Genomic DNA, 25,055 nt, shown 5'->3' with positions numbered 1-25,055 from the left:
TTGTAAATTGAGGCTTTGCTCCTACAAGATTCTACCACTCTGGTAGGACCATTTTCTAAAGAGACAGGGAGAGGGTCAGAGACAGAGAAGTAGAGGGAGATAAAGAAGAGACATCATAGCACCAGTATCACTCTTGGTGCTTTGTGGTGCTGGGGGCTCCATCATGGTAAAGTGCGGGCTTGACTGGCCGAGCTATGGCCTGGCCCTTTGTTTTCATACACTGTGTGCACTGTAACATGAAACTCACCTTCTCTCTCCAAAGACTCCAGTGGACGTCTCCCCACTTCTCCTAGTCTCTTAAGCAGTAAGAATGGGCTGGTTGTACCTTTACATCTTTCAGTGTTGGACAATCACAGTGAACAAGATGTAAGCCTAGATGATTCTGTACCTGTATTCTCTTCTCTGTTCAAGCATTTTTTATGTCTGAAATACAAAAAGGACTAGTTCCCAAGGGGCTCTTATCTCCTGAGGTGCATCTGTATAATTGTGAGGTGAAGTAGGTGCGGTAGAAGGAGCCTGGGGACTCTGTCTGATGGAGGGAGAAGAATGGGAATATAAATTGCATCACTACAGTGTGCAGGCTAATAATTTCAGTGAGTGAACAAAACTCAACAATCACAGAACTGTGGGCCTGAGGAAACAAGATGAATTACACAGGATGATATATATCTCACCACAATTAATACTCTTTAAACACGTGGAAAGCTAATTTATGTAATTTTTATAGATACGTAAAGGTGTAGTAAAAATGATCTGAGTATAAAATGAGCATGACTGAGTCAAAGTGCTTTATGATAAGCAGTAAGGGAAGGAGACAAGAGAGATCTTTAAAGGAATACCTGTGTACCTAAAATTTAATTTAAAAATACTTAGAGCAAATAGGGCTTCAGTTTCAAATTTCACAAAGGTGGGTTATGTCTACAAAGGTGCTAACAGTATTATTTTATATCCTTTCTGAATATTTGAAAGTTCCACAGTAAAATAGAAGAGACAAAATATTAAATACTATTTTTAAATCTCTGTAATAAGGGTTAGCAATATAGCAGCTAGCAGCCAGGGAGGTTGGTGACTCAGTGGGTAGAGTGCAGGACTTGCATGCTTGGGTCTTGGGGTTAATCCCCATCATCACGTATATCAGAGCAGTATTCTGCTTCTGTTTGTCCATCTATATCAGATATTAGTAACTCTTGAAACAATAACACAACCAATAACAGTTATGACAATATTTATTATAATAGTAAAGAATGTTGTAGAAGACACCATTTCCTAAGTAGGGCTGGAGCCCCCCCTCCCACTCCTCAAATCTCCTGGATTTTCTACAAACTCCATCCCAACCGCTCCTGTTTGTATAATGCCAAGTCCACAACAGCTCGGAGATGCATGCAGAACACACGTGTGCACAGGTATCTGGTTAGATAAGCACGCACGGAAAGTTAAGACTGTTAAATCACAGAGCCCAGGTTACTCGGCGTGTAGGGACATGTGGCTTGACGTCCCCTGAGTGCACACGGACAATACTTCGAGGCATTGCTGTCCGTTCTGGTAGTGTAACCACTTTGATGGAACTGGTGGATTCCTGCATAACCAGACTTTCTTCGGAGGATGTGTGGGTGAACTTCAGGCAGGTACTACTGATATGTGGTAGGAAGGAGAGTACTCCTGGGAAAAGAGAAGTCAGGAGAGAGGGAGACCCAGAAGAGCTTCCCTCCGTGTTGGTGGGGAGACCTCAACCCGAAGCCCAGGGATTGCTCGCTCATTGAACTGACACAGGCTCTTTGGGAGAGGAATGCTTTCATGGAAGCACATATGTAGAAGTATATACGCTGAACAACTTCATGGGACTCAGGATGGGGAAAGGGAGGATTTGAGGATTGTTTTTGAAAGATGGCTGGCTTCTGATTCCAACTGGAATTTCAAAGACTCCTTAGAAAGGGAGAGCCTCCAGTGTTGGTGGGTGACCGTTTGCCATCTGCCTTGCTTCCCTTCACCTTAGACTTCCTTGGCATTGTAAATGGACCTTTCATCTCAGCCTCTCCCTCTCCCTCTCCCTCTCCCTCTCCCTCTCCCTCTCCCTCTCCCTCTCCCTCTCCCTCTCCCTCTCCCTCTCCCTCTCCCTCTCCCTCTCCCTCTCCCTCCCCCTCCCCCTCCCCCTCCCCTCCTCTCCCCCTCCTCTCCCCTCCCCCCTCCCCCTCCCCTCCCCCTCCCCTCCCCCTCCCCCTCTCCCTCCCCCTCCCTCTCTGTCTCTCTCCTTGGCACTGTAAATGGACCTTTCATCTCAGCCTCTGTCTCTCTCTCTCTCTCTCTCTCTCTCTCCTTGGCACTGTAAATGGACCTTTCATCTCAGTCTCTCTCTCTCTCTCCTTGGCACTGTAAATGGTCGTTTCATCTCAGCCTCTCCCTCTCCCCCCCTCTCCTTGGCACTGTAAATGGACCTTTCATCTCAGCCTCTCCCTCCCTCCCTCCCCCCCCCCATGGCACTGTAAATGGACCTTTCATCTCAGCGCGCCTCTCTCTCTCTTTCTCTCTCTCTCTCTCTCTCCTTGGCACTGTAAATGGACCTTTTGTCTCAGCCTCTCCCTCTCCCTCCAGGATTATTGCTAGGACTTAGTGCCTGCACTGGCAAACGCTAGAAGAAGAAGAAGTGCCTGCACTACTGCTCCTGCGGCCTTTATTTATTTATTTTTGATAGGACAGAGAAATTGAGAGGGAGGGGAAGGAAGGGGAAGATAGAGAAAGATAGGCACCCACAGACTTGCTTCACCACTGGTGAAGTGAACCCCCCCAACAAGTGGGGAGTCGGGGGCTCAAATCTCAGCCACTCTTCTTGGCTCTCACTTTGATGGTTACTTCTCTCTGGCACTGGCAAGGGTATGAAAGATTTAGAAAAGTTAGAAATGGTCTTAAGATATTGAACATTTCACATAACCCTAATCTCTAGTTCTGTCTTTGTAGGACATGCCTTTGAAGACTGAGTCAGCTTGACCTTTAAAATGCAGGGCTTGCCTACTTTTCCCCTACTCCCTTTCCCCATCCTCTCATCTTTTCCTCTATAGAGGATGGTATTATTCTCTCACTATTCAAGGGCCCCGGAGACTTACCTGAGACAGCAGAACAAAAGGCATTGAAGTAGGTAGTAAAAGTGACCCAGGTGATCTTGTAACTACTGTAGTACATAGGTACACCTTGGATCAGCTTTTGGTGATAGAGTACGAGTGCACAGAGGTGAAGGCCACCTGATTCCAGATGAAAGGAGAAAACAGTGCCTGCTAAGTTACTTTGGCTCTTTGACTCATGTCTGAACCAAGACCTGCCATACCTCTACTCACTATCACTGCTCCTTGTCCTAAACCCAGTCCTAATTTAGCAGTAGGGTTAACAGAGAGCTCTATTCTTGAGTTAAAAGATTGGGAAGGCCACATCAGAGATTGGCAGCTTGGACCCACAAAGCAGGTACTACACTAGGGAGCCAGGAAGTTACCTGTGACGAGACCAAGAAGGGTAGGGATGAGGTGGAGATACTTAGTTTCAGGAATCATGTAGCTGTATTCCAAGCCCAGGAAAAGATTATGGATGAAGGCCAGACTGAAGACTGAAATCATCAGGGTCCTCACAAATTTCATGTCATCTGCTGGTAAGTAGAAGCTGCATTTAGAGGACAATAGGCTTGTTTCAAACAGAGGGCCACACATATAAAGGGGAAAATGGAGTGGGATGAAATATTTGATTATGAAGAGAAGAGTATGGGGAGAAAAAGGCAAAAAAAAAAAAAGGCAGGGAACTTAATTTGAAAGGGAAAGAGAGGGAGTCGGGCAATAGTGCAATATGTTAAGCGCACATGGTGCAAAGTGCAAGGACCCGGCGTAAAGATCCTGGTTTGAGCCCCCGGCTCCCCACCTGCAGGGAGGTCACCTCTCAGGTGGTGAAGCAGGTCTGCAATTCTCTCCCCCTCTCTGTCTTCCCCTCCTCTCTCCATTTCTCAATAAAAAAACAAGGGCAACAGGAGGAAATAAATTAATAAATATAAAAAATTTTTTTAAAAAAAGGGGAAAAGAGAACCAGAAGACACTGTTATACGTTTGGAATCTTAGCAAGCTTCTTTTTCTTCTTTTCTCAGGACTGATATCTTGGTAAATTCTCCACCTAGTGTTTCCTTCTGACAATATGCCCTATTTTGCTAGTTGCCAGTTCCATTCCCTCTGTGTTAGTAGCTACTCATCACCCTATCTCTACTGCAACCAAAGCTTCTCCAATGTTCAGCAGTGAAAACCGTGAATAGTTAACATTTCCCCCTGAATCATGCAGATGGTGAGATTTTGGAGTCATCCGTGGCTTTTGATTATGAAGTAAGCACACTGCAGCTCAGGGAAGTTGCACCAGAAGATTGACCAGCTGGTGATGTGAATGAGAAGTTGGGGAAAGAGTAACCCTCCCTCTCTACCCATCTTTTTCAGGGATTCTTACCTTCTGGCCATAGATCTCCGTAATATAACCATGGACTGTGACTTCTAGGGTTTTTTGTTTCCAAGTTCAATTCAACCCATGTCTCTATGATGACTCCTGCTGACATGAAGATTACAATCCCAGAAGATAAGAGCAGGTTGACTGCCTGGACACTTCTGAGTGGTATTGTCACCATTATGGGTGGGGGCTGTAATCTGAGACCACCACTGATATCTCACATGTCTCCTCTGTGATTTGATTAATGCCTAAAGGATGACAAAAATTTAGATGTTTGATGGTTGTTGTGTCTTTGGCAGTGTCAGAAGTTGAAGCAGCCTAAGGAGCAGAGAAGATAAATCATTCTTCACCACCCCCATACCTGGCTAAGCCCGTTGTCAGGGATACCAACTGTTATGGAACCATTTATTGTTTTGACCTTTGTCCCTAGTACCTTGTACAGTGGAAGGCCTAAGGGACTCGGAGGGCTTTAGAGGAGACATGATTTCACACACACAGAATTACCAGACACAGGGATAACTAGAGACCATGAGAGAAGTTAGACCTGCATGACTGAAGAAGTATGACTTTACAGTTTAGAATTATATGTTCCAGGTTTAATTGAGATAAAGGATCAGTGGAGAGCAGGAGGAATTCCAAATCATTGATACAAGTAGTCACGTTGCTAACAGTAGTTGAATGATCCCTCCATGTTGCACCCCTTTCAAAGACGATTCTTTGGCTCCTTCTCTGGGTGGCTCACACAACTGTTTCCCAAGGGCCACTAAGTCAACCTTAAGTCCTCCTGTATTTTTCTTGTTTAGCAATTGTAATAGAGGCTGCCATAGGGACAATAGCTGTCTTTTAGTTGAAATCCCTCTCCCTCTCTCTCATTCTCTCTCTCTCTCTCCATATATATATACTGCCAGTATCACCTGGCCATTTGTATGGAGTATTTCTTCTCAAGATTATGAAGGGGATGCCATTAATGTTGTTGGTGTCAGAAGAGACTAGGGTGCTCTCTTCCTTTCTTCTGTTTGGTTGATTTAGATGTAAGTGATGCGTGTGTGTAGTTGATAGGAGAGAGAAAAAGTGGAAGGGGAATTGTTGTGTTATGTCCTTCATGGTTGAAAGGGATGTCGAAGATCAGTGTTGGAAGAAGACTATGGAGTTAGTTTGGTGTCCAGGTGTGGAATGTGTGCATCTGGAGGTTCAGGGAGAGTGGAAGGTCTCTGGGGAAGCGGAGCTCCAGGTCACATTGGTGGGGTCGTCTGTCCAGGGAAGTCTGGTCGGCATCATGCTGGCTTCTGGAACCTGGTGGCTGAAAAGAGAGTTAACATACAAAGCCAAACAAATTGTTGAACCATTATGGACCTGAATGCTGGAATAGTGCAGATGAAGTGTTGGGGGTGGAACTCACTGCAGACTATTTGTGTACTTCTGCTTTCAGGTATATATTTTGCCCTAATTTATGGATACATGTGAACATATGCTCTATCTCAGGGGACCTGGTCTATATCTAGGTTTTGGGACTTTGTTAGGAAGTGAACCACCTGGAATAGAATTAGAGAATACTATGAAAGGAAAGGTATCACCCGAGTAATGAAGCTGAAGGGTTGTCATTCCACATCTGAGGTCTCTGGACACAGTCTGAACTGAAGCATGCTGGGGTGGCACTTGATGTGTTGATTAGGTTGCTATTGGCGGATGCAGTATTATTTGATATGCATTGAAAGAAGCATGCAGGAAAGTGCGCCCCACCCTAAGGTTCCAGGACTGGGGGAAATATAGGCTCTATAGTGGAAATGTGAGGTTCTAGCTATCTTAGGGTTCAAGAAGACAGTGGATAATTTTTGTTGTTGTGCCTAGAAGTTTGAGTCCCGATCTCACACAAGGAAGACCAGCATCACATGCAATAGCAAGAGCCTTTATTAGCAAGCTTAAACTTGGGCCGCTGACACCCTTCCACACAAGGGGAGAGTCTGGACAACCAGGAAACTTTGTTGCTCTCGGCTTTTTATAGTACACAGAACAAGAGCTGTTGGTTTCAGTTAACTGTTAACAAGAGCGGTTGGTTTCAGTTTAACTGTTGTAATGGCTGTAACAAGGAACCCTTGGTTTCAATGTAAAAGTCTCTAACAAGTAACAGTTGGTTTCAGTGTAACAGTCTCTAAAAAGTAACAATTTCTAATCTCCACATTCTAATCTCCACAATTGTTATCATCACATGATTTGGTAATTGGGTTAACTTTGAAAGGTCCCCTTGTTAGGGGTTGCTGTATAATACCCAGCATCTTGTATATAGCTGTGCCACCTGTTGTTTCTGTTCTACCTGGTCTAGGCTTTTGAGGGAGTCAACATATCAAAGACTCAGCCTATGTATTAAAAAGACTCAGTCTGTGTTTTAAAAAGTTCAAGACATACAATCAATTTTTCCCCTCTCATATTAATTAAATAGTGATTTATATGACTACAGTTTAATAGGAGTGTACATAAACACCATTCCCACCACCAAAAGACTGTGTCCCATCCCACCCATCCACCCCTGCCCCCTGCCGCCCCAGGAAGATGAATGTCCACCCTCCCTCTCACCACAGGGTTTTTACTTTGGTGCCCTACTCTCAATTTAGTCATATCCTGCTTTTAGTTTCCCTTTCTGTTCTTCTTTCTCAACTATGGGGTGGGATCATCCCATACTCATCTTTATCTTTCTGACTTAGCTCACTTAACATAATTCCTTCTAGCTCCATCCAAGATGGATCAGAGAAGGTGGGTTCATTGTTCTTGATAGCTGTATAGTATTCCATTGTGTATATATACCACAGCTGTTGTTAAAATTTGGAGGCTCCAGCTGGCCGGGCTAGCTTCACGGGCGGGTAACAGAGACTCAAGGACACACGGCTGGGCAGGGAAGCTGTATTTTTTAATTCAGGAACAACGATTTATAAAGACAAACTAATCACCAAACAGAACTCTCCTGCCTCCTTCCCCCACAGCGGCGCCAAGCACTCTCCTGCCTCTTTTCCCCACGGCGGTGCCAAGCACTCTCGAACTCTGGGACTCTGGAACGCTCTCAGGGTTCCTTGGGGCGGGGACAAGCGGGCCTGCGAAACTAGCAGGACTGAACCAATTTTCTTGGCAAGGGGGAGAGCTAGAACAACCCAATGTAAAGCATACAACAATTCCCCCTTTTCTTTTTAACTAAATGACCACAGTATCAGGGGTGTGGGGTGAACAGAAACCTCTATCATACAGGCATTTTTAAAAAAGAAACTGGCACAAACATGGAGAAACATGTAAGCGAGTAACAAGATCCAGTGTGCTGCCAAGGGAAGGCCTGAGGGGGCCATTTTTTTGCATCTGTGGGCAAAACTTTATCAGCTTAAAAAAAAACATTTCTTGCCTCTGGAGTGTGTACTTGCCTCGACAGGCATTTGTATGGGGGTGGGGAATGGCCTAGAGTCCCAAAGGCAGCTGGCTGCAATTTACTTACTATGAAACAAAACTTGTTATTAGCATAATCATAGCACAATCTAACGTTCTAATAGAGAAGGAATTTGAGACTTTTACATATCAGCAACATCTTTTTAACCTTTTGTTACACCCATTCAAGATGGAGACACACCCTAGGTGTGAGCAGGAAAGAAAACCTCAGGCATGAGAATAATTAGCATAGCCATTGTGTAACCTACCATTTCTAATAGAGAAGGTAATCGGGAGTTTTACATATCAACAAGTCTATTTAACCTTTTGTTATACCCATTCAAGGTGGAGACACACCCTAGGTGTGCGCAGGTCTTGTTTAGACCAACTTAGTTAAAATATATTGATTGTTAACTAATTTTTACCTCAGACTTTAAATGTAAGTTAATTTTATCTTTATGAGAATTACGTTGAAAACCTTTTTCATTTAACTTTGCCTAGTAAGAATTTAGCCTTAAAGTTACTGTTTACCAAACTTTAAACACACACATAAACATGGTCATTAATACACAAGGAGAAACCTTTGTTACGAAGACATGTCATTTTAAACACAAATTTAAATCTGTACTGTCTTAGTTGTTGGGGGGGGGGTCACCATCCGGAGGTGGCCTCCCACGCAGCTCCACTTCAAGGAATTGCAGGTTGCAATCTCTGCACAAATCTCTGCGTACTCCAGCTTGTCTGCCTTCAGACCGGAGCTGAGGATCTCGGCCACAGTGCCCAGTTTCGGCAGGGAGCCCAGGGGGTCCGGGAGGTCCGGGATCTGTATAGAATTCATAGCCCGAGGGCGGGCGGGCCAGCCTTGTAGAAGGCGCGGGCCGAGGTGCCCTGGGGTGGTGGCCATGATAGGCCGCCGCGGCCCTGCCCCATGGCCCTGCCATGTCTGCTGTCCTGCTCGCAGTGGCCGAGCAGTGTGGAGGGATCACGCGTCCAGTCCTGCGCCACGCGGTGGAGAGCCGGCTCTTGTGGGCTGGCCTCGGGCTCTTGAGTGTTGGCATCGGACTCCAGCGTGTTGGCATCGGGCTCCAGTGTGTTGGCATCGGGCTCCTGTGTGCTGGCGTCGGGCTCTTGTGTGCTGGCGTCAGCCTCCTGCGGGCTGCGGGGCTGCGGGCGCGGTGTGCGGGGTTGTCTGGGCACAGCCGGCTGGCTGGCTGCTCCACCAGGTGGAAAAGGCAGCTCCACGCCTCACCTCTTGCCCGCTGGCTCTTCCCAACTCCACTGGTTGTTCTGAGTGCGCCCGAGCAAGTGGAAACCACAGAGTGGTCCAGAGATAAATGTTCCAGAAACAGCAAAACAGTCTCGTGAAGAAAGAGCAGAGGCCTTTGGAGATCTCTTCACAAGCAGAAGAGAAGGCCATAGTGCATAGGTAGCCAAATTGTCTTCACTTATCTGAGAGATGCGCAGGTCAGGTCCACATGGGCGCCATTTGTTGTTAAAATTCGGAGGCTCCAGCTGGCCGGGCTAGCTTCATGGGCGGGTAACAGAGACTCAAGGACACACGGCTGGGCAGGGAAGCTGTATTTTTTTATTCAGGAACAACGATTCATAAACTAAACCAAACTAGTCACCAAACAGAACTCTGCTGCCTCTTTCCCCCGCGGCAGCGCCAAGCACTCTGGAACTCTGGCGGGGTTCCTTGGGGTGGGGACAAGCGGGCCCGCAAAAACTAGCAGGACTGAACCAATTTTCTTGGCAGGGGGAGGGCATACAACACACAGCTTTCTCAGCCACACATCTGTTGTTGGGCACCTGGGTTGCTTCCAGGTTTTAGCTATTATGAATTGTGCTGCTATGAACATAGGTGTACACATATCTTTTTGATTGGACATTATGGAATCCTTGGGGTACATCCCCAGGAGAGGAACTACTGGGTCATATGGAAGGTCTATGTCTAGCCTTGTGAGAGTTCTCCTTAGAGGCTGGACCAATTTACATTCCCACCAGCAGTGCAGAAGGGTTCCTCTGTCCCTACAGCCTCTCCAGCATTTGTTGTTACTGTCCTTTTTGATGTATGCCATTCTTACAGGAGTGAGGTGGTATCTCAATGTTGTCTTTATTTGCATTTCTCTGACAATCAGTGATCTGTAGCAGTTTTCCATATGTTTGTTAGCCTTTTGGATCTCCTCTGAAGTAAATGTTGTGTTCATATCCTCTGCCCATTTTTGAATGGGTCATTTGCTTTTTTGGTGCTAACTTTGGTGAGCTATTTGTATATTTTGGTTATTAGTCTCTTGTCTGATGTATGGCATGTGAAGATCTTCTCCCATTCTGTAATGGGTCTCTTTGTTTGTATGATAGTTTCTTTGGCTGTGCAGAAGCTTTTCAATTTGATGTAGTCCCATTGGTTTGTTTCTGCTTTAGTCTTCCTTGCAATTGGGTTTGATTCATCAAAAATGTCCTTGAGGTTTAGGTGGGAAATTGTTCCACCAATGTTTTCCTCTAAATATTTGATAGTTTCTGGTTTAACATCCAGGTCCTTGATCCATTTGGAGTTGATTTTTGTTTCTGGTGAGATAAGGTGGTTCAGTTTCGTTCTTCTGCATGTTTCAACCCAGTTTTCCCAGCACCATTTATTGAAGAGAGCCTCCTTCTTCCATTTAATACTTTGGGCCCCCTTATCAAAGATTAGATATCCGTAGGTGTGGGGGTTTATTTCTGGGCTTTCAATTTCGTTCCACTGGTCTGTGTTACAGTACCAGGCTGTTTTGATGATGATGACCTTGTAATATAGTTTGAGATCTGGGAGTGTAATGCCTCCGTTTCTGTTTCTTTTCCTCAAGATGATTTTGGCAATTCTAGGTGTTTTCAGGTTCCAGATAAATGATTGTAGTTTTTGTTCTATTCTCTAAAAGAAGCTTGGTGGAACTTTGATGGGTATCACATTAAATTTGTATATGGCTCTGGGAAGAATATTCATTTTGATGATATTTATTCTTCCAATCTATGAGCATTGGATGTCTTTCCATTTTTTGGTATCAGTTTCTATTTCCTTGAATAGTGACTCATAGTTTTCAGTATATAAGTCTTTCACTTCTTTGGTCAGCTTTATTCCTTGGTATTTTATTATTTTGCTGCAACAGTGAATAGGAGTGATTTTTGGATGTCTTCTTCTTCAGATTTAGTGTTTGCATAAAGAAATGCCACTGACTTTTGTACATTGATTTTGCAGCCTGACACCTTGCTATATTACCTAATAACTTCCAGTAGTTTTCTGCTGGATTCTTTAGGTTTTTCTGTGTATACTATCATATCATCTGCAAATAGTGAGAGTTTGACTTCTTCCCTTCCAGTCTGTATTCCTTTGATTTCTTTCTCTTGCCCGATTGCTATGGCAAGAACTTCCAATACTATGTTGAAGAGTAATGGTGATAGTGGACAGCACTGTCTAGTCCCAGATCTGAGGGGGAATGCTTTCAGCTTCTGTCCATTGAGTATGATGTTGGCTGTAGGTTTTCTATATATGGATTCCACTATCTTGAGGAATTTCCCATCTATTCCCATTTTTTGTAGAGTTTTGAGCATGAATTGGTGTTGGATTTTGTCAAAGGCTTTCTCTGCATCTGTTGAGACAATCATGTGGTTTTTGGCTTAATGCTTTTATTGATGTGGTGAATGACATCGATTGACTTATGTATGTTGAACCAGCCTTGCATTCCTGGGATAAATCCCACTTGGTCATGATATACTGTTTTTGATATACTGTTGTATCTGGTTGGCCAAGATCTTGTTTAATATTTTGGCATCTATGTTCATCAGAGACATTGGTCTGTAGTTTTCCTTTTTTACTGTGTCCCTGTTTGCTTTTGGTATCAAGGTGATGTTGGCTTCATAGAAGGTGGAAGGGAGTGTTCCTGTTTCTTCGATCTTATAGAAAAAGCTTTAGAAGTATGGGTATTAATTGTTTCCTGAAGGTTTTGTAGAATTCGTTTGTGAAGCCATCTGGTCCAGGACTTTTGTTGTTGGGGAGATTCTTTTCTTTTTTTTATTTATTCCCTTTTGTTGCCCTTGTTGTTTTATTGTTGTAGTTATTATTGTTGTTGTCGTTGTTGGATAGGACAGAGAGAAATGGAGAGAGGAGGGGAAGACAGAGAGGAGGAGAGAAAGATAGACACCTGCAGATCTGCTTCACCTCCTGTGAAGCGACTCCCCTGCAGGTGGGGAGCCAGGGTTCGAACCAAGATAGATCAAAGGAATGGAATGGGTGGGGATCTCTCAGGCAAAACTATGATTATGTAGATAGGCCATATTATCAGGAATGCAGGTTGCTTTGAGAGGCTCCTCACAATTTCCCAACAACTTCCTGCTTCCAATCACACCTTTCAGATGTTTTCCCTTCTCTATCTCACTCTTGCCCTCTTTCTTCCCTTTCCACGCCATATCTTGACAAAGACCAAACCATCCCTACATACCCAACTTTTTCAAACCATCCCTATGTACCCCATCATTTTCCTTAGTAATGCTTTTGCTATTCTTGTTTTTTTTTGCCTCCAGGGTTATTGCCAGGGCTCGGTGCCTGCACCACAAATTCACTGCTCCTGGAGACCATTTTTTCCCCTTTTGTTGCCATTGTTGTTATATCAGTGTTGTTGTTGTTGCTGTCGTTGGATAGGACAGAGAGAAATGGAGAGAGGAGGGGAAGACAGAGAGGGGGAGAGAGAGACAGACACCTGTAGACACCTGCTTCACTGCCTGTGAAGTGACTCCCCTGCAGGTGGGGAGCCAGGGGCTAGAACCGGGATCCTTATGCCAGTCCTTGCACTTCGCGCCACATGTGCTTAACCCTCTGTGCTACTGCCTGACTCTGTATTCTTGCTTTTTAAAAGTTCCACATAAATTCTTGAATAAGATGATCAAATTCCTCAAATTATGTCATTGGGAATTCATAGGAATTGTACTGATTTTATAGATTGCAGGCTGTTGCTGAGAAGTGACAAGGATCAGAGACTTCAAGCACCAAGGAGGGGACTGATAGGGAGTTGGAAGAACTGGGTAGTATTGGGGCATATTTACCCTGGCTTCCTTGGCTTACTGAAATACTTCTATAAATCCACCAGTCACACCTAAAATAGAGACTGTGTACCCAGGACAAGAATTTTAAAGTTAACTGGAGTGGGCGGAGCAAAGATGGAAACTTGGAATTAGCTGCTGGCATGAGCTCCGACAACAACTGCTGGAAAGGGTAGGATACCTGGCCTTCTGCAGGACAGTGAATAAAGGGTCACAGGTGTGACACCAAGGAGGTGACTATAGCTCAATTTGGGTTAGAAAACAGAGAAAATAGAAAGGAAATTTTTAAAATATTTCTGAAGTGCACCCCTCCCCTCCATAACCAGACCCCTGGGGCTGGAGAGCTGCTACTAGCAGATTCCCTGCTGAACTTTTTTCTTTACCAAGATTCCTGGGAGACACCTATAGATCTGGCTCACCACTTGTAAAGTGTCCCCACCTGCAGGTGAGGAGTGGGGGCTTGAACCCAGGTCTTTGTACATGGTGATGTGTGTGCTTAACCAAGTGTGCTCCCTCTTGGCCCCTGGTTTATCCAACTGGTGAGCATAAAATAACAGCTTTTAAAATTCTTAATGGCGTCATGTGGTCATAGAACTGGTTGAGTGCACGTTACTGTAATGCACAAGGACTGGATTCAAGCCCCTGGTCCCCACATGGCAGGAAGGAAACTTTACAAGCGGTAAAGCAGGCAGGGCTGCAGGTGTCTCTTTCTGTCTCCCTGTCTACCCCGCCCTTTCTGTCTCTATCCAATGAATGAATAATAATTAAAAAAATAAATAAAAACCTTAAGAATTTATCAGAAGCAAAAAAAGTAGTTGATAGAGAGCAACATTGTCAGATTGAGGGCTAGGTTTGATTGAGGTCTCCTATTTTCAGTCAGTCTTTTCATTGATTTATTTTTTGTATTTAAAAATTTTGGTTCATGTAGTAGTTTGGTATGAATATAGAGTAGATTACAGCAGAAAGGCAAATCTGAGAGGCAGAGTTGTAAACTCTGAATTACGAGGCTAACATGGTGATGTGCAAGGAAGAGCAGTTAATTTACCCTACAGGGATGGTTTGCTTGGGTTATTGCTTTTCCACGCTCTGGTCTGGGATAAAGTCCCCAGGGACACGTGGCTTGGAGGAGCAACAGGCTGCTTTGCCTGCCCACTGCCAGGTACTTGCCTTGGGCTCAGGCAGTAATCCCTTTGCATAAAAACCAGCTCACCTCCACTCCACAGAGCCCTTTTAAGGGCCAAATGGAATCTTTGTGATTTAAAATTTTTGAATTGAGTTTATATATCTATAATTAATACTGGCTTATCTTCAATGAGAAGTGGCTGGTAAGTGAACCACAGTTACTTCACTTATTTCTTAGGCTTCTTTCCCTTTGTTAGGAGATGTGTGATCCAGGGATCATCTACTGGCAGAATATGTTGAACTTAGACGTGACTGTGTTATGAACTAACCTTGAAAGCATAGTGTGCCTTTTCATTTCTCTGGACCTCAGCTTTAAGGAGGCTTTGTCTAGAGTGTAAAATCATGTTCTCTGATGAGGTTTCTTTCTTTTTTCTTTTTCTTTTTTTTATTTGTATGCTGAGGTTTCTTTTAAGGGTGAGAAATATGATCTAAAATTAGATTAAGGGTTTTCTGGTGGTAAAACAGACAAGCAAACAAACAAAAAGAACAAACAAAAATGTTAGGGAGAAGGTGGGTCGGGCTTGTGGTGATGCATCTGGTAGAGACATGTTAGCGTGCATAAGCCTCTGTTCCTTACGCAGAGCAGGAAGCTGCAAGGGCAGTGAAGCTTCACTACAGGTATTTTTTTAGCACCCTTTTCTCTCAATTTGTCTGTATCTATAAAAAGAAAAATGAAGAAGGCCACCAGGAGTAGTGGGCTTATCATGCAGATTCTGAGCCCCAGCAATAACCCTGGTGGCAGTAATAAAACAAAAGCAAACATAAGAACTCTTGATATTAAAGTGTTGAGAATGAAAACAGTTTTTTTATGTAGTACTTGAAAAATCAAGTTAAAAAATATCAAAATGTTTAGTTTCATCTTTTTTATTTTGTGCTTTTTTTATTGTGATTTTCCAGAGTTGTCCATGGCAGTCAGCTCACATTTTCAATGAGACAGTGAGAAGCTTACTGTAAGTTTAGTGACTGTGGTGATAGTCTTTGTCGATGAACTTCACTTTTGAGTGACTGGATGGTGGTTCAGCCTTAGGTGTCTGCTCAGTGTCTGTAAATAAAACCCCCTTTTTATGGATCCCTGTTTGTTCCTGTGAAGATTCATGGGTGGAGGGAGCATACTTCATAACTTAAAGCTTGTCTTCAGTCAAAAGATTGTCACGGCTCACACCTACCATTAGAGAGAAGGGAGAGAGAGAGGAGGGGAGGGGAGGGGAGGGGAGGGGAGGGGAGGGGAGGGGAGGGGAGGGGAGGGGAGGGGAAGGGAAGGGAAGGGAAGGGAAGGGAAGGGAAGGGAAGGGAAGGGAAGGGAAGGGAAGGGAAGGGGGGAGACTGAGACTCACTCATGAAGCTTCCCCCTGCAGGTGTGGACCAGGGGCTTGAACCTGGGTCCTTGTGCATGGTAGTATGTGCACTTAACTAGGTGCACCATTGACTGGACCCCAGAATTTATTGTTCCTTTCCCACTTTTCCATACTTTGAAAATTCACTGGGTGCACTTAGTTTCTACCTAGTGCATTTGCTTCACCTCTGTGAGCATAGATGTTACCTAAATCTTTGGAGTTCTTCAAGGGAGATGGGAGTCTCCCATTTCTTCACTTACCCTGTCATTCATTCATGTCATAGAGGTTTGTTTTTGTGCTGTGGGTTAGAGTCTAATGTTCCTTTATTTATTTTGTCCACAAATTGCTTCAGTTTTGGTCATTAGTATTTCACCCAGTTGGCATACCTCACCGTTTCCTTTGAGTGCTCCTTTACCTTCTGTCAGTCTCTCAAGAACACCCCCTGCCTCAGTCAGAGAATCAGCTATTTCTCTAAGAGACTTCTCTTGAGGACGATGGTTGAAACCAATACCTGGAGTCCAGGTGGTGGCATGACTGGAACAGTGCAAATGCTGACATGTGTGAGGCTTATGGTCCCCACCTGCAGGTGTTTCTCCTGTTTGTCTCTGTCTCCCTCTCGCCCTACTCTTACTCTTTATCAAAGAAAAAGAAAAAAACCGATTGCTGGGAGCGGTGGAGCCCTCATGGATCATCCTGGTGGCAAAATAAATAAAGTAATAAAATAAAAATAAATAAGTAAAAAGAAAATATCAAAGTACTAGCTGTTCTTTGTTACTGCAATGTATTTGTTTTCAAGTGCTTTGAGCTGAAAAAGCAAGGAAATTTGAGTGTGCATTCTATACATACACACCCATTTATACTTCTTAAACTATTTCTATAGGGGGTCATTTTTATCTTTATTAAGTTAAATATGAATTTGTATTATGCCGTGGAACAACCTAGCCTTTCTCTCTTACTTAATTACTTACTTCATTGTTCAAATCCACTACCTGTACAGTGGTAGCATAATTGTTAGATTATGTCTCTAAAGAAAACACCTTTTTATGTTTTTATTTACTTAGTAGTATTGGATAGAGAGAAATTGAGAGGGGAGAAAGAGGTAGAGAGGGAAAGAGACAAGACACTTGAAGCCCTGATTCACCACTAGTGAAGCTTTCCCCCTTGTAGCTGAGGACCAGGGGCTTGAACCTGGTTTCTTGCGCACTGTAATGCGAGCACTTAACCAGGTGTGCCACTGCCTGGCCCCAGTGAAAACATTTTTATTTTATTTTATTTTTTTGTCTCCAGGGTTATCTCTGGGGCTCAGTGCCTGCACTACATCTAGTGCTCCTGAAGGCCATTCTTCCCATTTTGTTGCCCTTGTTGTTATTGCTATTGTTGGATAGGACAGAGAGAATTAGAGAGAGGAGGGGAAGACAGAGAGGGAGAGAGAAAGATAGACTCCTGCAGACCTGCTTCACCGCTTGTGAAGTAACCCCCCCCCCATGCAGGTGGGAAACTGGGGACTTGAACCGGGATCCTTACACCAGTCCTTGTGTTTCACGCCATGTGCGCTTAACCCTTTGCGCTATTGCCGGCCCCTATAAAAATACATTTATAACAGTAATTTATTATAAATTTGTGAAATATTAAGCTACAATGGATTTTGCAAAGATTTTGGGTAATTTATATCATAGATGAGGGAGATGAGATAGAATTTCAATAAGTGTTTCCTGTCTTCACAACTCAATATTGGGAGAGTTGAAACTCACTCCTACTTTACCAGTCTTTCCTTTAGATACCATTTCTTAGTTTTTGATGACTTATTTCTTATTATCACCAACTATAGCATATCAGCATTATCCTGAATTTTCTATTCCTGGTGTTGGACTAGGCCCTTAAGGAACATTTTAAGAGCTTTGTGTCCTATGGAACCACTCACAATGTTCTTCTCTTGGCAAATGAGATCATAGAGAACAGAACTAGAAGAAACAGAATAAATCATTTTGGAAAAGCCTGCAGACCCGGGGCTAGGCAATGGTACACCTGGTTAAGTGCTCACATGATGGTGTGCAAGGACCCAGGTTCAAGCCCCTGGTCTCCAACTGCAGGGGAAAAGCTTTGTGAGTGGTGAAATGAGGCAGCAGATGTCTCTTTGTCTCTTTCCCTCTCTATTTCTCACTCCCTTCCCAATTTCTCTGTGTATCTATCCAATAATAAGTAAATAAAAATATTTTTTAGAAGTCCTACAGCCCTCATGATGAGTATGTCCATTTTCCTCTGCAGGAACATACAAAGCAGATGAGCCCCATGAATCATTCCCAGGTGACTGGTTTTGTCTTACTAGGGCTTTCTCAGGTGTGGGAGCTTCGGTTCCTCTTTTTTATTGTTTTCTCCATTGTATATCTCCTGACGGTAACTGGGAATCTTCTTATTGTGGTCATTGTGACCTCTGATCCACGCCTGCATACAACCATGTATTTCCTCTTAGGCAATCTTTCCTTCCTGGACTTCTGCTACTCTTGCATCACAGCCCCCCGGATGCTGGCTGACTTGCTCTCGGGAAACCCCATCATTTCTTTTGGTGGCTGTCTGACTCAGCTCTTCTTCTTCCACTTCATTGGAGGCATCAAGATCTTTCTGCTGACTGTCATGGCGTATGACCGCTACGTTGCTATTTCCCAGCCCCTGCGCTACATGCTTGTCATGAACCGGACCGTCTGTGGCATCCTCATGGCAGCCTCCTGGGTGGGGGGCTTCATCCACTCCATAGTCCAGATTGGACTGACTGTCCACCTGCCATTCTGTGGTCCTAACAAGCTTGACAATTTTTACTGTGATGTGCCCCAGCTCATCAAACTAGCCTGCACAGACACTTTTGTCTTAGAGCTTTTGATGGTGTCAAACAATGGACTGGTGACACTGATGTGCTTCCTGGTGCTGCTAGGATCCTACACAGCACTGCTGATCATGCTCCGGAGCCATTCCTGGGAGGCCCGCAGTAAGGCCCTGTCCACCTGTGCCTCCCACCTTGCCGTGGTGACCTTAATCTTTGTGCCTTGCATCTACATCTATGCAAGGCCATTTCAGACATTCCCCATGGACAAGGCAGTCTCTGTGCTGTACACAGTGGTCACTCCCATGCTGAACCCTGCCATCTACACTCTGAGAAACAAGGATGTGATTCTGGCCATGAAGAAGCTGTGGAAGAAACAAAGTGGCCTTTTTGCTCCCCGGGAACACTGAGCCCAGGTTAGCAGAAGCAGGAACCTAAGAATCAGAGCCATATTTCAGTGTACTATCTGCTTCAGAAGCTACCAATGACTTAGCTCAAGTTGCTGGCTTGCTGCTCCTCTGTGGCCTTGGCCTCAGTAGGTTCTGATGATATAAATGCCTAACCAACCCAGAAAATGAAATGAGTATCCTTGAACTTAACTGTCTTCTAGAGAAGTGCTCTCTGATGCAGTATGGAAGTGTGCGGATAGGTGGCACTGCCCCAGATGAGCGTGGTGGTGTGCACCTGATAAAGTTCCCACCACAGAGTGCATGGAGCTGGTACACCTGGTGTTTCTTTTCCAAGATTGCTTCTTGAAGTAAATAAAAATTACATTTGAAGAACTAGAATGAAAAATATGAAGGAATCTGAAGCAAAAAAAAAATTAGGATGTCAAGCCCTCATTTAAGGAGGCTTATTGAATTTGATGTCAGTGAAGAGAAAGGGGATGTGTCTTGGGCAGATTGCTTTCTTTTGATTGTTTTTTTTCCTTATTGTTTCTTAAGGTTGTCTTATCATCATCATAATCTAAGTAATAACTGCTAAAATTTATTATTTTTAAATTTTATATGACAGATAGAAATTGAGAGGGAAGGAATAGTAGGGAGAATCAAAGAGAGACACCTGCAGTACTGCTAAGCCACATGTGAGACTTTCCCTCTGTGGGTGGGAGCTGGGGGCTTGACCCTGAGTCCTTGTTTATGGTAACATGGGCACCCACCCAGCCCCTTAAATCATTTTTGTTAAAAACTGATTATATGACAGACATTGTACAAATTGATTTATATTTATTATTCAATAACATTCTAGTAAGGTAAGCATCATCTTAATTTTAAAGATTAATCAGTTGCTGGTTAGAAATATTATGTAATACATGTTAAGTCCCTAGAATATGACCTTTGAAATCCAGCCCAGGTTTATACCAACCTGAAACCCATGTCCTCAATCATACTTAAACTTTTTGCATCTATTAAGTGTCAGGCTCTCTTTGTGCAGTATAAGATCATCTACTTTTCATCCCTGCATTCCTTTGTTTTCTCTTATTTTCCATTTTTCTTCTCCTATTAAGACAGAATTTTCTCAGGTGTAGCACCTTGTGCTAACACCTCACCCGGGCCTAGTTCCTGGCATGCTAAAGGGGCATGTGTCAGCGGGAACTTGAAATTTTTTTTTCTTGCTGAAAAGCTTTTATGACTATTAATATCAAGGCCCAAAACCTTGAACTATTAAATCTTTTATTCGTTTATTTATTTATTCCATTTTGTTGCCCTTGTTTTTATTGTTGTAGTTGTTGATGTCGTCATTGGATAGGACAGAGAGAAGAAGTATTAATTCTTGCCTTGGTCCTGTCTTTGCAAATACCACTTTCTGTCTCTGGAAGGTTTTACTCCCACTTCTTGCCTGGCTCCTCTTGAGACTTAGGCCTCAGTGTTGTGATTATATCTGCAGCACTTGAGTGTCGATTAGTTGGTGCTTCTTCATGTTCCTTTAATGAACTCAGGTTTTTTTTTTTTAACTAGAGCACTGCTCAGTTCTGGCTTATAGTAACTGATGTGGGGGATTGAACCTGGGACTTTGCAGCCTCAGTCATGAGAGTCTGTTTGTATAACCGTGATGCTATCTACCCCTACCCTGAACTCAGTTCTTTTTTTTTTTTTTCCACAAAAGTGTCCATCTCACATCTCATCTACATACTGACTTTGCATTTAGATTTTTTTTTTTTTAATTTTTTATTTAAGAAAGGATTAGTGAACAAAAGCATAAGGTAGGAGGGGTACAACTCCACACAATTCCCACCACCCAATCCCCATAACCCACCCTCTCCCATGATAGCCTTCCCATTCTCTAGCCCTCTGGGAGCATGGACCCAGGGTCATTGAGGGTTGCACAAGGTAGAAGGTCTGGCTTCTGTAATTGCTTCCCCGCTGAACATGGGCATTGACTGGTCGGTCCATACTCCCAGTCTGCCTCTCTCTTTCCCTAGTAAGGTGTGTCTCTGGGGAAGCTGAGCTCCAGGACACATTGGTGGGGTCTTCAATCCAGGGAAGCCTAGCCAGCATCCTGGTGGCATCTGGAACCTGGTGATTGAAAAGAGAGTTAACATACAAAGCCAAACAATTTGTTGAGCAATCATGGATCCCAAGTTTGGAATAGTGGAGAGGAAGTGTTAGGGAGGTACTCACTGCAAACTCTAGTGTACTTCTGCTTTCAGGTATATATTTTGCAGTAGTTTATGGATACGTGTGCACATACGCTCTCTCTCACAGAAACTGGTGTATGTCTAGGTTATGGGACTTTGTTAGAAAGTGAACTACCTGAGATGAAATTAGAGTGTACTATAAAAGGAAAGGTCTCACCCGAGTGATGAAGCTGAAGGGTTGTCATTCCACACGTGAAGTCTCTGGATACACTCTGAGGTGAAGCATGTTGAGATGGCAATCGTTGCTTTGGTTAGGTTGTGATCGGCGGATGCAATATTATTTGGTATGGATTGGGAGATGCATACGGGAAAGTGAGCCCTATCCAAGGGTGCCAGGACTGGGGGGAAGTAGGGGCTCTATAGTGAAGATGTGAGGTTCCTGCTGTCTTAGGGTTCAAAAAGACAATCAATAGTTAATATTATCATCACATTATTTGTTAATTGGGTTAACTTTGAAAAGTCCCTTTGTTATGGTTTGCTGTACAGTACCCAGTATCTTGTATATAGCTGTGCTATTGGAAGCTTCTAATCTACTTGGTCTAGGCTTTTGAGAGAGTCCGCATATCAAATACGTAGCCTATCTATTAAAAAGATTCAGTTTGTCTTTTGAGAACCTTTGAGACATACAATTGATTTCCCCCTCTCATATTAATTAACTACTGATTTATATGTCTACATTTTGCTAGGAGTGTACATAAACATCATTCCCATCACCAAAGGACCGTGACCCATCCCTCCCGCCCACTCCCACCCCCCACTGGCCCAGGAAGCTACATGTCTACCCCTCACCACTGGGTTTTTACTTTGGTGCCCTATGCATTTAGATTTTGATTGTTGGTTTGTTTTCGCTAGCCATGCCAACCTTAGTAGATCTTGAGACTGATCTTGGCTGGGGCCACTGTCTGTGTAGAGTTTGCATGTTCTCTCCATGGGATTTCTCCAGAACTTGGTTCTCCACATTCCAAAGATGTGCACACAAGGGCCATTGGTTTGTCTCAGTTGCCCCTGTGGGGGTGCACGTGCAAGTGACTCACCCTGCAGTCACATAGAGGGCTGCTTCCTAGTCAGGGTGTGGTCCTGCCTCATGCCCTGAGCTGCCAGGATAAGTTCCAGCCATCTGAGACTTGAACTGGGATAAATGAGCTGGAAAATGAATGAATATAAATTATCATTTAATATTAGAAATATTTTATAACTTTATTGAGAAGTTTGATATCTTTTGTAACCAGAAATTTGCTATATAGACAGCTCTTATTTCTGTCAGCCTATGGGGAAAAAAATGTTTCCTTGTCGTTCTGTTAGAAAGAGGAAGCCTGTCTACAACATTACATGAGGACTTACTGTGTGCTATAAATCCCATCAAAATGAAGCTCACGTCTGCCTTGTTTACTGCTGTGTACCAGGGTCTAGTTTGTAGCCTGGGCTTAGTAGCAGTAGCAGATGTGTCTTAGTTGCCAGAAGGCACTTGTGCTCAGGTTGCATTGACCTGACTTTGCATTTGGGTGCTTAACATTTCCCTTGGCTAACCCCCCTCCCATCACTATCGCGCTCATTAACTCATTAGAAACCTAGTATTCCTTAACAGAATGAATGATGGTTGCCCCCTTGTCTAGAGGCAAGTCTGTTTGAATCTGACTTGGGAACTGGGTAACAGCAAAATATTTTACTGATCTCAGCACTCTTCCTTTATGAGATCCCTATAGGAGATACGACGATCTCCAGAGTGAAAGCAAAGAAGAATCAGGGAGCCATTTATGGCTGATGCCGGAGTTTGATTTCCCCATATTGAGGCCTGGGTGAACTCGTATTAGCCCAGGCTAGATGAAAGACCCCAGAGAGTCCCTTACTCTCCTGTAAGCCCCAGATTGCAGTCCCCATCCTGACTGCCTCATCACACAGGGTACTGAGGCAGCCCCAGGCTGGTGGATCGAGTAGCACCCTGCAGAGAGACCCTGCTTCTCTGAGGATATTGTCCTAGCCAGAACCTCCAGATTTAGCTCATTGGGTCAGCTGCTGTGGAAAGAGCTGGAGGTATCAGGAAGCCTACAGGGAGGAAATTGAAGGCTCACCCTCACATGCTGTGCATTCATGAAGACTCGTCTTTTATCATCTGAGGAAAGGGCAAGATGTTGCATGAGTGATTAGAAATTCAAATGCATAAAAAAATGGAGTCACTTGTAATGTACTAATCAGATTGGCTGGAGAGGTGATTGACTCAGTAGTAGAACACAGGACTCACAGCCTGAGTTCCAGAGTTTGAGCCCCAGCACCACATACACCAGGATGATGGTCTGCTTCTCTTGCTCTTTCTCAATAAAGAAATAAATGGATAGATTGATCTATGGAAGGATTGATAAACAAACTGCATCAGTTGAAGTGTTCAACAGAATATGGACTAGGAATAGCTTCCATTACTTGTGCCTCTCACAGTCTCTGGCAGCTGTGGGTCTGAGTCCCCTCAGGGCATCTCTCAGGGCTTGCTTCACCTTGTTGTTACGGAGACTAAAGATGAAGGGGTTCAGGAGGGGCGTGATGATGCAACTGAGGGCCGAGGCGCCTTTGTTGAGCAGCGCATTCTGAGCCTCTGACAGGCGGATGTAGAGAAAGATGGAGCTGCCGTAGACGATGAGTACCACCGTGAGGTGTGAGGCACAGGTGGAGAAGGCTTTCCACCTCTCCGAGGCCGTGGGGGCTCTGATCACAGTGGCGATAATGCAGGTGTAGGAACAGGAGGTCAGCACCAGAGAGCCCAGCAGCACGGACGTAGAGAGCACAAATGCCATCAGCTCCAGCAGCCGGGTGTCCCCACAAGAGAGCCTCAGCAAGGGCCAGCTGTCACAGAAGAAGTGGTCTATATTATTGGGGCCGCAGAAAGGGAGGCTGGCCATGAGGGTGGTGGGGCCGAGCACCCAGAGGAAGCCCGCCACCCAGGATGCCAGCACCAGGCGGCAGCAGGTGCAGCTGCTCATCAGGGTCTCGTAGTGGAGTGGACGACAGACGGCCAGGTATCGATCCAGAGACATGACAGCCAAGAGGAAGAAGTCAGTGGTGCCCAAGAGGAAGTACAGGTAGGACTGAACAATGCAGCTGGCAAAGGAGATGGTGGGGTCCCCCGTGCAGATGATGACAAGCATCTTGGGAACCACCACACACACGAGCAACAGCTCCAAGAAAGACAGATTCCGCAGGAAGAAATACATTTGTGTGTGCAGGCGCCGGTCTGTCAAGGTGAGCACGATGATGAGTGCATTGCCTGTGACTGTTACTATGTAGGCCACCATCAACCCCAGGAACGAGAGGAACCGCAGGATGTGGCTCCTGGGGAAACCCAGGAGGACAAACGCTGTAACCTGGCTCCAGTTTCCAGGACTCATTGCCTCTGAGCTGTTGGGGGAAAGGAATAAGTCAATCTCCAAGGCTATCGTCACTGAATCCTCCAAAGTGTGTGTGTTCAGATCATCCCTTAACTCTGGCCTTAAAGTAGAGCCAGGGATTGACCCTGGGACCTTCAAGCCTCAGACATGAGAGTCTTTGTATAACTATAGTGCTCTTTCCACCATCATCAGTCAAATAATATTGAGCTCCTAGTACTTCCTGGCATTCTGAGATTAATCAGTGTTTATGCCTACAAGAGATTATGCTAGCAAACAGTGTATTCCAGTAACAACACAGATGATGGAAAATTCATATGGCGTTACTCTTATCTTACTGATATGAAAGGGATACTGAAGCAGTTTGAGAAACTACCATGATCAAATAGGAACGGGTGTTAGAGGCAGAGTGTCATACCAAGTGTTTGTGATTCCAACACACTTATTTCCCTATTTTCTTAGATTGGGAATGACTGAATGGTGTGGGGACTGAGAGGAATCCAGATGGGTCTGGAGTCGGATGAATGGTTTATTGGTTATCAAGAATTCTTGATATTTGCCATTTTTATGTGTTCTTGTTTAGCACTGATAAACAGAAGGAAATACATTATTTTAGTGTCTTTAGAAATTTTATTTTTAGCCAGAGAGCCACATTGGATTGAACTGTGCAAAGTCTCTGTCTCATAGTGTTCTTTAAAACTTTAAATCAAGACTTCCTTCTATAGTTTACAAAAATTCCTGCTCTTAGCTTTTGATGAACCCCAGATCTCTTAACACTACTGGTGTGA

General features: G+C 44.2%; 3 protein-coding genes across 5 annotated transcripts; 1 reads left to right on the top strand and 2 right to left on the bottom strand.

Annotated features, from left to right (window-relative positions):
- Window positions 1-1,208: 1,208 nt before the first annotated feature.
- TMEM225 (transmembrane protein 225) lies at window positions 1,209-4,773 on the bottom strand. 3 transcript variants are annotated; one of them, XM_060179842.1, is made up of 4 exons: window positions 4,462-4,773; window positions 3,479-3,628; window positions 3,099-3,233; window positions 1,209-1,659 (listed from the first exon to the last, which is right to left on the bottom strand). In XM_060179842.1, the coding sequence occupies exons 1-4, from the start codon at window positions 4,634-4,636 to the stop codon at window positions 1,448-1,450; spliced, it is 672 nt and encodes a 223-aa protein (XP_060035825.1). In that variant the 5' UTR covers window positions 4,637-4,773; the 3' UTR covers window positions 1,209-1,447. The 3 variants fall into 3 exon arrangements, with proteins under 3 accessions (XP_060035825.1, XP_007529033.1, XP_060035826.1); XM_007528971.2 differs by having other exon boundaries at window positions 3,479-3,625; XM_060179843.1 differs by lacking the exon at window positions 3,099-3,233.
- Window positions 4,774-17,723: 12,950 nt separating this feature from the next.
- On the top strand, window positions 17,724-19,293 carry LOC103118760 (olfactory receptor 4D5). Its single transcript, XM_007528970.2, has one exon. It carries the CDS (start codon window positions 17,724-17,726, stop codon window positions 18,666-18,668), a length of 945 nt encoding a protein of 314 aa, XP_007529032.1. The 3' UTR covers window positions 18,669-19,293.
- Window positions 19,294-23,239: 3,946 nt separating this feature from the next.
- Window positions 23,240-24,533, bottom strand: LOC103118759 (olfactory receptor 6T1). Its single transcript, XM_007528969.2, has one exon. It carries the CDS (start codon window positions 24,268-24,270, stop codon window positions 23,308-23,310), a length of 963 nt encoding a protein of 320 aa, XP_007529031.2. The 5' UTR covers window positions 24,271-24,533; the 3' UTR covers window positions 23,240-23,307.
- Window positions 24,534-25,055: the final 522 nt, after the last annotated feature.

The sequence above is a fragment of the Erinaceus europaeus genome, chromosome 20 (assembly GCF_950295315.1).
Source record: "Erinaceus europaeus chromosome 20, mEriEur2.1, whole genome shotgun sequence".
Classification (NCBI taxonomy): domain Eukaryota; kingdom Metazoa; phylum Chordata; class Mammalia; order Eulipotyphla; family Erinaceidae; genus Erinaceus; species Erinaceus europaeus.
The sequence above is the reverse complement of the archived record's forward strand: the minus strand, read 5'-3'. Positions and strand labels throughout refer to the sequence as shown.